Source organism: Triticum dicoccoides, chromosome 1A (genome assembly GCF_002162155.2).
Source record: "Triticum dicoccoides isolate Atlit2015 ecotype Zavitan chromosome 1A, WEW_v2.0, whole genome shotgun sequence".
In the NCBI taxonomy this organism is placed as follows: Eukaryota; Viridiplantae; Streptophyta; class Magnoliopsida; order Poales; family Poaceae; genus Triticum; species Triticum dicoccoides.
This window is the reverse complement of record NC_041380.1, coordinates 386,718,112-386,730,843: the sequence shown is the minus strand read 5'-3', so window position 1 is coordinate 386,730,843 and position 12,732 is coordinate 386,718,112. Positions and strand designations below refer to the sequence as shown.

General features: G+C 46.0%; 1 protein-coding gene across 1 annotated transcript; it reads left to right on the top strand.

Moving 5' to 3' along the window:
- The first annotated feature begins 262 nt into the window (after window positions 1-262).
- LOC119275185 (zinc finger protein ZAT9-like) lies at window positions 263-1,717 on the top strand. Its single transcript, XM_037555988.1, has one exon. The coding sequence runs from the start codon at window positions 522-524 to the stop codon at window positions 1,524-1,526; it is 1,005 nt and encodes a 334-aa protein (XP_037411885.1). The 5' UTR covers window positions 263-521; the 3' UTR covers window positions 1,527-1,717.
- The last annotated feature ends 11,015 nt before the right edge of the window (window positions 1,718-12,732 follow it).

The following is a 12,732-nucleotide window of genomic DNA, read 5'->3' as shown; positions in this document are numbered from 1 at the left end:
GACCAAATTGAATTGAAGATCTTCCAAAAAGCCGACGATCTTCTCGATCTTGCCAGTTTTACAGCCCAAATTTTCGCTTCGGTTTCGTGGCGCTTCCAGGTGGGCCGTTTTGCTCGAGCAGTTAATTCCCCGATCCTTCGGTTTTGCGACGTGAAATGAAATGCCATAAAATTCTGCCTTGTTTTCGATTGCCCGGCCATTTGCGTTGCTGCGTATTTAAGTGTGGGGTGTGCCGAAGCAACTTTCTCACCGCCTCCCCACTTGTTTCTTCCTCCTCCTTGGCGGAGGTGGAGGGATGCTTGCTTGTCACCTACTACTCTGCCTTTTAAGCTCCCCACTCTCTCCTCCTCTTCCACCTCTCACGCTTCTTCTGCTTGGATCTTCCCCGTTGGACTATCAGCTGTCCCACGGCTGAGCAAGCAAGCAAAGCCCGCAAGCTGCTCGTGATTTCAAGCATTACGGTATCTGATCTCTGCTGCTCCATTGCCTTGTGTGTGGGAGTTTGTCTTGCTCGTTCGGCGATGGACAGGCACACCTGCAAGCTCTGCTTCCGGCGGTTCCAGAATGGCCGTGCGCTGGGCGGCCACATGCGATCCCATGTCATGGCGGCCGCCGCAGCTGCTGCGTACTCGACGCCGCCGACGCAGCAGCAGTCGCCGCCACTGTCCTTGGCGTCCACCTCGTCGACGGACACGGATGGTAAGCCGGCTCAGCCGAAACGGCTGTCCTGGGTCCTGCGTGAGGATCCCGCGAGAAGCTGTAAGGTAGGCGCGCCTGAATTCTCAGGCGGATGCTTCGGCGGGGTCACCGCGGCGGCCGGCGAGTCGTCGGTCGTGCAGGACGGCGAGAGCGACACGGAGTCCCCGCGCGGTGGCGCGGGGTTCGCCGTGAGCCGACGGCGCTCCAAGCGGGCACGGCGGCGTGCGCCGCCGCCTGTGCCGGATCCCGAGCCGGCGAGCACCGTCTCCGATTCGACGCAGGAGGAGGACGTGGCCATGTCGCTCGTGATGCTGTCTCGGGACTCGTGGACGCGGTCCAGATCCGAGCCGGAGCCCCGCTGGGCCTCGGAGGCTGAGCAAAACAACGACGGCACCAAGGTGTTCGACGAGGACGAGGACGGCCCCGACGTGGCCGGCGAGGCTTACTACGCCGAGGCGACGCCGGTGCACGTGCACCCGCGCGCCAGGCACCAGTGCGGCGCATGCAAGAAGGTGTTCCGGTCGTACCAGGCCCTCGGCGGCCACCGCGCCAGCGTCAAGAAAGGCAAGGGCGGCTGCGTGCCACCGCCGGCTGGCAAGGCCTGCCGCGCCGACGCCCCGATCGTCCACGAGTGCCCGTTCTGCTTCCGCGTGTTCGGCTCCGGGCAGGCCCTGGGCGGCCACAAGCGCGCGCACATGCCGTCGCCGTCTCCGGCGAAATGCGGGGACAGCTTCGGGTCCTTCGATCTCAACGTGCCGGCCGCGTTCGACGACGACTTCGAGCTCTCCGCCGTGTACGACGCCGAGTTCGGCAGCGTCAGACAGTGAGGTCAGCTGTTGTGACATGTGACCAGCCGTCGTCCAGATCGGTCGCCAGATGTGCTCAGATGAGCTCAGGGATTGGAAGCCCAGCTTCGGCAATCGGCATGCATGGATGGATTGTAGGCAAGGGCTCTTCATCCATGCAAGATCCAGGTGGAGAACAGTTGAGCAATAAAAAAACATATCGTTTTTTTGCCTTTTCTTTTCAGTTACAATTACAATACATTATTGTGATTGGTAGGCCTGAATTAGCTGAACAGCCCGAATCATTTTTGTCCACTGTACACTTACATGTTACTCTGTTTTTTTTTTTTTTTTGTGTGTGTGTGTGCGCGCCATATCTCTCACTGGGATTTGACCCGTGCCATTAAGCTACGCTTTGCTGAACTTTACAGTAGTAGAAACAGCTCACCACTTAAGCTCGCGAAACTGCCTCCTATAATGCTGAACAGTTGAATAGTCGAATAGTTGCAAAACCTAAACTGTTGTTGGCCACGGTGTCATTTGCCTATTGGCACTGCACCAACGGTTCAGCTCAGCGGCCGTCGGTTGTGTGCAGTGCAGTATACAGTCAGCAACTCTCTCGATTTCTTTTTCGGTCGTACAGTAGTAGGGTCCCGCCGCGACAGAGTGTGTGTGTCAGTTTTAGGTGTGCCGAGCTACGCTTCTTGGACGCAACAGCTGCTGCTGCTGCTGCTTCTGTTTGCTTCCCCGTGGAAAGGCCCTTGCGCTGCTCTCGCTAGTACTTGTCCGTGTCTTCTAGTACGAGTACGAGCATTTATTCGCCTACTCCTGTATCTGCCACCACACGGCACGGGCAGTCTCGGCGGTTGGCGTGAGGCTGCAGGTGGGACCGTGGAAGCCGGGGCCAGCGGCAGTGTAGCTGGTGCTCGCCGCTCGGCAGGTACGGACGGACGGCGCTAAATTGCTCGCTGCCGTCGCTTCTCGTGCTGGCCTCGCTCTGCCTGCGACTTGTGTGTCTCCTCCCCGCTTCTGGAGCCTAGCGCGATTCGCAATCGGCTTCTTTTCCTGCCCATTTTACCTGCCTGAATGTTATTCACCACGTGACCCCAAACAGACGTCCGTCTTGCCCGGATTCGGTTCATTTGGTTAAAATAATAAGGACGTGTCCGGGCCTGTCCTAGAATGCGGTAGACGTACGGCCAGCGCGCGGCCGCATCCATTGGCTCCATCCTGTCCGCTAGGGCCAAAAATGCCCATATTTTTCATATCAAAATAAGTTTGCTAATATTAATTATTTGAAAATAAAAATATTTTTACAACCAATCAAAATTGTCTCTAATAAAATAGTTTTACAACCAAATCAAAATTGTCTTGAATAAACATAATGAACCAATACATTTATTGGTTGTCAATGTGATCCCACACGTGTTCAATCAAGTCATTTGAAGATCCAAATAAGTGTGTCAATCACGCAGCTCACGATGGAATTAGACAAACTATTCAAACATGGCCGGTTCTTGGTGCAGGGTTCAACATTTTCACCTTGATAATCAAATCCTTGGTCGAAGATCATGTCATCACGCTCGTCCTTGACGATCATGTTGTGCATGATCACACAAGCAGTCATCACCTTCCAAAACTTTCCTTCATCCCATGACAGTACAAAGGTTTCGAACGATACCCTATTGGTATTGAAGCACACCAAAAGCACGTTCCACATCCTTTCTAGCACTCTCTTGTATTTGGACAAATCTCTTTCTCTTCTCACCTTGGGGGTTCGAGGTTGTCTTCACAAAAGTTGACAATTGAGGATATATACCATCAGCTAGATAGTATCTCTTATTGTATTGATGGCCGTTGATCTCAAAGTTGACAGATGGGCAGTGGCCTTCTGCAGGCCTTGCGAAGACTGGAGAGCGCTGCAGCGCGTTGATATCATTGTGAGAACCTGCCATGCCGAAGAAAGAATGCCATATCCAAAGATCCTGCGAAGCCACCGCTTCTAATATGACAGTGCACGCTTTGACATACCCCTTGTACTGGCCCTGCCAAGCAAATGGACAGTTCTTCCACTCTCAGTGCATACAATCTATGCTGCCAGGCATGCCTGGAAAGTCTCTAGCTGCGTTGGTCGCCAACAATCTCTCTGTATCAGCGGTGCTTGGCTGCCTCAAGTACTCATGGCCAAACACCTCGATCACAGCCTGGCAGAACTTGTACATTGGCATTAGACATGTTGTCTCACTCATACACACATACTCATTCACCAGATCGCCTGGAATTCCATATGCAAGCATGTGGATGGCCGCGGTGCATTTCTGGTAAGAGGAGAATCCAAGCTTGCCAAGGGCATCCGTCTTGCACTCGAAGTATGGGTCAGGAGCAACCACTCCCTCTCGGATACGATTGAACACATGCCTTGCCATACGAAAACGGCAACGAAATTTATCCGGCTTAAAGAGCGGGGTGTTCGTAAAGTAATCGACATAGAGCAGGGTGTGGCCTCTCTCCATGTTGTGGTTCAGGTTGGGAGCACGGCCAGGGACTGACCCCCTGTACCAAGGAAGCTGTCTCTCTCCATGTTGCGGTTCAGGTTGGGAGCACGGCCAGGGACTGACCCCCTGTACCAAGGAAGCTGCCGTTGAATGTGGTCGTGAACGACCAGTGCAGCCACCACAAGATCTTCATCATCCAACGACGAATGATCCGATGAAAAAATGAAGTGATGGAAGAAAAAATCATCTCTACTGTCCATACCTTTGTGGGCAAAGTGTCAAACATCTTGCGGTCGTGGTGGCAAAGAGGCCGCGATGATCATCTCGATGCAGCACGGGGGGTTGGCGGCCGGCTACTGGTCGCTCTGGAGCACTCGTCGGAAGCTGTCGTGACCGCCGTGGTACGTCGCCGGCGGTCGTATCCCCTCTGCCACCGGCTACGACGACGCCGGCCAAACCTTCTCCGATCGACGGTCAAAACTACGGCGAAAGCGCGGGCGATGTGGTGGCCATGTCGAGACGTGGTTTGGTACGGACGGCCGGGGGCTGCGCAGTGAGGAGGCGGCCGGAGAATAGCGGCGGCGCCGGCGGCGGGGCGGGACGGGAAGAGGGGGTGGAGACGTTGGAAGCGAAGGGATTGCTAGTGTCCCCGACAGACGGGCCACGTGGGGACAAAAACGTGCGGCGAGCCCGTCCGCGCGATTACCATTTCATCCTAAACTCGACGCAAGTTAGGCCGAAGATGGGTCAAAAACGGACGAAATTCAAATATTTGTTCATTTAAGGCCACGTATTGAACCGCGCTATTCGTCCGTTCTATTCCAAACAAATGCACCCGAACAAGATAGAATGGCGTGATGAAGTTGGCCTAAATCTCACCCGACCCGATCGATCGGCATTTCTTCCTCCCGTCCATGGTTTCATCAAGAGTCGGATTCGCGGCCACATATGCGTACAGAGTGAGACATGTCGCGCGCAGCGGTCAACACCGTATCTGACGCGCGACGTGTGACGGGATGCGTGCTGGTGGTGGCGTCGCGCCTACCCTCGTTGTGCTAGCTGCTGGTGGAGTAGCTAGCAGTCAGTACTACTAGTACTTCCTTCGGTCCTTTTTACTCTGCATATTAGGTTTGTCTGAAGTCAATCTCATTCAACTTTAACCAAGTTTATATGAAAAATTATAGACATTCACATAACAACACCAATATCATTAGATTTATCTTGGAATATATTTTCATATTATATTTATTAAATATTATAGATGCTAATAATTTCTAATATAAATTTGATCAAACTTAGTAAAGTTTGACTTTCGGCAAATCCAATGTGCAGAGTAAAAAGGACCGGAGGGAGTACCTCGGCTGGATCGACTCGAGTCCTCGAAAACTTAACTCAAGTCGTGAGCTGATCATGAGATTCGAGTGTCGTACTACCTTGCATCTTTTTTTAGCAACCTACCTTGCATCTTGTATCTAGTGAAGCGAATCGGAGAGCGAAGTCCTTCCTGCCGTGCCTTGTCGCTTGCACGGACTGGAATCCCTTACCGCCGGAGATTATCTACTACTCCATTCGGTTCAAAATACAGTGCTTCTTCTATTTTCATGCTTTAATTTTAACAATTTTGCTAAAACACATCTAGATGTGCCATAAGTATTACATTAATTTTAAACATAAATTTTACCAACGAGACCGACTGCGGCGGGAACAAAAGCTATATCAGTGAATTCGTATTCAAAATAAGTTTTTATTATATATTTATTTTTCGTCGCAGTCGGTCTCGTCGGTTAAATTTATGATTAAAGTTAGATCTCGGAAAGACTATATTTTGGAATTGAGGGGTAGTATCAGTGGTATACTAGTAAGCTTATAATTATAAAATTGCTAGTGGTGTGTGGTCTAAATATTGCTGGCTGATGATGAGATTTAGGCATGTTAATGGGGTAATCATTAGTTAGGGACCCAGTCCAACAAACTAGTCTGGCATCTTGGTGTGCGTAGGACGGGGAAAGGACCGGGCTTTGAGTTTTTTTGTTAAGCAAAGAGAGGGCTTTGATTGGTCATGTAAGCAGCCGGTTTGAAGGTGGATCAGTGGAAGACGGAAGACAACACTAGCGTGCCCGTACGCACACGTACTATTTGACCAACTTCATAAAGGCCTGGCTGGCTAGCTACCATGCCGGTGTGAAATACATAGCGTTAGTTCGTGTCTATGTCCCAGAACAAACGGGAGAAACGTCACCAGAAATATAACGATGACTGTGACAGTGCACTGGGCATACGTCTCCTGATAACTCTGGACGTGCCAAGTAGGCCAGAGGTTTCGTAGAAGCTTGATTGGTATAGCATCTAATCACTTAGTACATTTGCTCACAGGAGACTGATTTTTGTACGCAAGCATGCAACTTTTTCTTTTCTTTTTGCGGATGAAGCATGGAACTTAATTAATTAACTAAAGATCATTCTTACTAAAGATAATTTTATTCAGAGGAATTAGCATGAAAGTACGCAATGTGTATTTTGTCATCATGATGAGACAATAAAATATTTGTTCTTTCAATGTAAATTGGCTCGTTCTATATGGTCAGTCATCCAAATAGCTTATAGCTTGTATCCTCTTTGTAGTGTTGCTAATATATTTGCAACTGGTTACATAGGATTGATCACAGGTTTAGAACTCTTCTCGGAATCGGAGCGTTGTTCGCACACTAACACATCACTGTGTACCTCCAACGCCGAGGGTGATGCACCGCAGCTCACGTCGAAGGAGACCTGTCCGGAAGGGCGGTACGCAAACAATCCGGCGGGTGCTTTTGAGGACCCGAAACCCCACACGCCCGGGAGGGACCCCGTAAGGGCTTGCGACGGCTATGGGCTGCCCTAGGTCGACCTGATCGCCCCTAGGGCCTCGAGGTTCGCCGCCCTGCAAACGAAGAACGAACGAAGAACGAGGAAGAAAAAAGAACAAGGGAGAGAGATAAAGGTAAAGGTAAAAAGATGATATATTGATAGATCGATTGTGTGTTGTTCAATCGGCCGTCACCCCTTACATATATATGAGGCGGCTGGACTTTCCGTACAAGAAAAGGACTCAAATCACGTCCAAATCATCAAAATTTATCCTAACTCGGACTACGAGGGCCGGAACTTCCGATCTAGCCCGGAACTTCCGGGCTGAAATTATATCAAGTAGCCCTCTTGCACTAAATCTGCAGGTCGCATACTACTTCGGATGACGATGGTCCCAAAAGCAAAGTTGTAGATCTTGCAATGAAGAAAAACTCTTCAGTTGATCCCTTTTTCATTCGAGGTCATCTTGATGTCGAAATCGGCCCCGCAATTCTGCAAACAATGTTAAAATTTCAGTTTTCGGGGCGCACCACGTGCAAACTTTTGGTTTAGCCCGGAATCTCCCCGGAAGTTTTGCTCGGAACTTCCGGGGTAAACTTATGCAGCACACTGTTTTGGCTCTAACTTTTGCATACGAACTCTGATTTAGACGTTGTTTATATCAAAATCGATCGCCTCGACGAGACGAAGACAATCCGTGTAGAAACATTTTTCATATGAGGCCATCTTGGGGGCGTAATCAGCTTAACAGTGTTCTGAATATAAAATCTAAGTACTTCAAACACAATTTCAGCCTTAGAGATGAGACCGGATGGCTATGGCCCAAATATGAAAGTTTCTCCTTTTGACGATACAGAACTTTCTCACTTTGAGCACTTCTCCATTTGAGGCCATCTTAATTATATTCTTGGCCGTGTCAAAATTTGGTGTCAACACATGCCCCCCTGTTTTTCGGCAAACTTGTGTGCCGAAAAATAACTTGCACGATGGTTTTTCTAAGGACGATGTCAACACTCCATCGGCCATTTTGCATGTTCTTAGGACGATAAGTATATATCGAACATTGCTTGTTTGAACATCTTGAGGCAAACTTGGGTGAAAACTTCTCAGCTTCTATAACAATCCGGTGATAAGGTTCCATAGACCAAAACCATCCTCCGAAACATATTGTTCTCCCTTTCGCTAGGATTTTGCAGATAATCAAGAATGAACTTCCTTCAATCCTTACTTCGTCTACATAAAAAGTTTCATTAGTGGCCGAAGCGATGGGCTTCGATTCGGCCTTACCTATGTTGACAAGACCTAGCATCGGCTATTGATAGAAATGCAATACACCATGATTAACATAGCAGCCGGATGCTTGTTGTGCCAACTCTTTCGAATTAACCCAAGGTAAATCTTGCATCTAGACATACCAAAAGATAAACTATAAGTGATTCGTCAAAACATTGATAACCCTTGGATAATTGTTGCACTACTAATAACGAATCATCGGAAGCCTCAATATGTATAGCACCTATAGCAAGGAAAAGCTCCAATCCGAATGACAATGCATATTCGGCTTTGATCATTGTGCAAAAATATTTTAAGCGGCATGAGGCTTCACAAAATAGCATCATAAGGAGATATATAAACAACACCAACACCTTGGCCATTGCTACTAATTTAACCATTAATATATAATCTCCATGGTACTAGAGAGATCAAACTAAAATCAATATTATGCATGATGTCAATATGATGCTCAATAATAAAATCAACCATATTTGGCCTTACGTAAGTTCTGAAAACTAACAAGCCAAAGCACACCCAATCAAAACATAAGTTCACTTTGCAATTTTGGTGAATTGGTCTATGCATAATATCCTCAATGGCATCAATTTGACAAATTCCTTTGCAAGCACTTATCTCAATCTCTACTCAAACTTTGGACAGTGTTAGAGCACTACACTGGCCATTCTTACATATATTCTTAGGGCGATAGATAAGTATCGACCATTACCATGAGGTCCATGTAGAATTCATTCACCAAATCATGTATATCCGAAATAAACAAATGAAATAGCAATCAAATATTTCGGCCCTTTGGATTAGCAAGAAAAAATGTAGCTAATAAATTGTATAGGGATTTGGTAATACCCTCTCATGATGCAGAAAATTATGTCGCTTCCATGGATCAAAATAAATCCAGGGAGGGTAATTTATCATACCTGATGATGAATTCCATGGCAAAGGCATCAATGGTATGGTTGAAAAACATGGATGATGTGCTAACCGAAGATTTTGATGGGGTGATGCAAACCTTTGGCTTAATTGTTTCTGGTTTCCATCCTTCTCTTTCTTCATTTTTATAACACTTGTTGCAATAGAAGGTTGCACATCATTTTTATTTTGACTGCTCCTCTTGGGAACCCATGCCATGTTCTTCTTTTTCAGCTCTTGTGGACTAAGTTTTTGTAATTCCTTCTTTTGCCAATACGATAAGCCGAGTGGGCACCCCAGCTGTGATTTTGTTTGAAGCAATGGCAATTCTTGTTTTACCTTGTGCACTGTCAACTTCTTTTCTTCAGATTTGACACTTTGACTCTTGATAATTGGTTGCTTCGTCTCATTGCCTTTAGTAGCCAATGTCAACACGTTAATTGGCTCCTTTTCATTTGAGATCAAATCTGAAGTTGCACTCTTACGACCATCTCTTTTAACACGATACACTTGTTTGACCACCTCTTTCTTCTTCTTTGAGCTCCGGACCGATTACTTATGATTGAAACGGTCTTTAACATATGGTTGTTCAAATGTTGATCTTCTCGGAGATGCATAATATTGGTTAGATGGTCTAAAATAAGATGGAGAGCGTGCCCTTGTATCATACATGTACCATGATGGATATGCATCTACATGAGCATAGGGATGCATCCACGGCATTGGCACTGACGGCCCAAAATAAGGATATGAATATGTTGCATTAAAATGCTCACTTTGCCAATACCGATCCTCATATTTTCGCCTTGGGGGTGATCTTGGTTTCTTTGCATGATTTGGCCGATAAGCATTCTTCTCTTCACTCTTCTTTTGATATTTATCCAATAGTTCAGCGAAGGTGATTTTTGATCTCTTACACTTGCGCTTATTTCGTCCTTTGTTTTCTTTTGGTTTGCTTTCATCGATCATTGGATTTCCTTGTTGCCCCCCAGTCCTTAGCATCTTCATTGTAGCTTCGATGGAATTCTCACCCTCAAGTTCATGTTCATTGTGATCTTCAATTACTTCTTTACTTGAAAGCTTGATCCCATCACCTGTAGTTTTTACCTTCTCTTTAGATGGATCGACTTGAAGTAGCCGATGCAAAAACTTTTTGCCATCAAGACCAATCGGAATAGACTGGTCATCCTTTGGTGTTTCAACAAATTTCAATCGTCCTTTTTCAATGGTCGATTTAACTATTTGACGGAACATGTGGCAGTCCTCAAAATTATGCTTGGACGAATCATGCAACTTACAATACATTCGTCCTTGGATAGATGGCTTGACATGGTGATCAAGAATTCTAATGTAATTATTTTTCAACAAGAAAGCAAAGATTTGATCACACATGTTTGAATTGAAGGTATACATTTTGTTTTCTAGCCGATCTTGTTGTGAGAACGGCTTTGGAGTTAAGAAAATGAATGGTTCAGATCTGGCATCTTCCCATTTGGCTATGAATTCTCTTTCACATTCTTTTTCCGATGTCCTTAAATAAGAAACTATACTAGCATCGATTTTCCCAAAAGATTTTAGCCTTGGCTTTAAATTTCTGAAATCAAAGTAGTTAGAACATACACGTCTCAATTGAGACCATGCGTAAGCCAAGTATGAAGCAAGCAAAGCTACCCAATTAGATATGAACTTTAAATAAAGCAATGGGAAAAGTTTTGGTTGCAGTAATAAGTCACTATCGGTCTCTTTGAATGGTACAATATATTGACCGATATGCTTAGTAACAATTTTATTGCTAACAAGTAAATTGCCCTTCTTCATTGGTCTTTGAAAATTACTTATGAGAATATTTCTTATTGATGCATCAACAATAAAGTTGTGACCAAATCTAAAAATAGGTAAATTACTTGCTAGACATACCTCTTCAAATATGTTGGGAGAGCATGATGATTGCATGTCATGAATAATATCGTGCTTTGCTTTTGGATGGCTTCCCAACACCGCGTCACAATTTTCTTCTTGATTCCGTGCATCATAAATTTGAAGATCTTTTTCAATCGAACTTTGTTCGGCTACTTGTTCTTGTCCTTGAAGCTCGTCAATTTCTATGGCACGAAACTCATAGGGCGGGAAGTAGGTTCCATTAATTTCAGAAAAATCAAGCATGGTTGTTTTGCTATGCTTTCCATGCTCTTTCTCAATAATGCTTGCCTCTTTGGATTTGATGGACTCAGAATATATACTACTTGATTCGGTTTTCCAATAATTGAATTTTCTTTGTTACCTGAATCAATGACTTTATCTTTTTTAATTTGCAAGGCTTCTCGCTCTTGTCTAATTTTAGCTCACATCTCAGCTTGGCGAGCTTTAAAATTTTTCATCTCAATTTCCATCCACTCCTCATGAGATTGCCCCCCAATACTTTTAGACTTTTCCGACAATGAGGTGCCGAAACTTTGCAATTGTTTAGGGGGTACACTAGATGGTACAACACTGGGCGACCGCATCATTTGCACAACTCTAGTTTTTACTGCAGCAAAATCATGAGGCTTCCCGCCTTCTATTAGTTCCTGTCGAATGGAGTTGCACAAATCCTAAGAGAATGTAAGCTTGTTCTCAACCACCCAATCTGGATATGGTTGCCCCCCGATGCTTTTAGACTCTTTCGGCAATGAGATGTTGCCGAAATTCTGTAATTGTGTAGGGGGTACATGATATGCCACGGTAGTAGGTGAAGGCATTTGTGCTCCTGCAGAAGTTTCACTTATTCGGCCATGACCATGAAGGTGTGGAGCCGAATTATGAACATCAATAGTTGCGTATGGTGCCAAAAAATTAGTAGCACTAGGTGTAGCATATGATGTTTGAGGGTAATTGGCCAAATAACTAGTAGTAACATGACCAATTCCCCTATCCACCGGCACGTTTGGATTAACGTACTGTAAGTTATTTGCCGATGAATAAAAACTTGAAACACTTTGTTGCATAACATTGGAAGTTCCTACATAGGGTGCCTCAACTTGATTAACCGAACTCATCATGTTATTCATCGGCATATAAATTTGTGGGGTTGCCGATGCATGGGATTTGGGATACATATGCCGCATGTTGCTAAACTTATATGAAGTAGAATCATGGAGATTTTGTTGCATCGGCCCTTGCACATAATTTGGTGCATGATTGATAAAGCTAGGGCTAGCCGATACATTATGCTCATTAGGTGATCCAGCAACAACATATCGATTATTTGCATCTACAAAGGGTAATTGGGTATTCATATTATCTTTGTAGATTGCAGCAACTTGATGACGATCTCTTTGTAGCAAGAACAGGCTGGAGACCATTCAAAGCTTCGTGCCCAGCGGAGTCGCAAAAAGTGTGTTCGCACACGAACACATCACCGTGTACCTCCAACGCCGAGGGTGATGCACCGCAGCTCACGTCGAAGGAGACCCGTCCGGAAACGCGGTACGCAAACAATTCGGCGGGTGCTTTTGAGGACCCGAAACCCCACACCCATAAGGGCTTGCGGCGCCTATGGGCTGCCCTAGGTTGACCTGATCGCCCCTAGGGCCTCGAGGTTCGCCGCCCTGCAAACGAAGAATGAACGAAGAACGAGGAAGAAGAAGAACAAGGGAGAGAGATAAAGATAAAGGTAAAAAGATGATATATTGATAGATCGATTGTGTGTTGTTCAATCGGCCGTC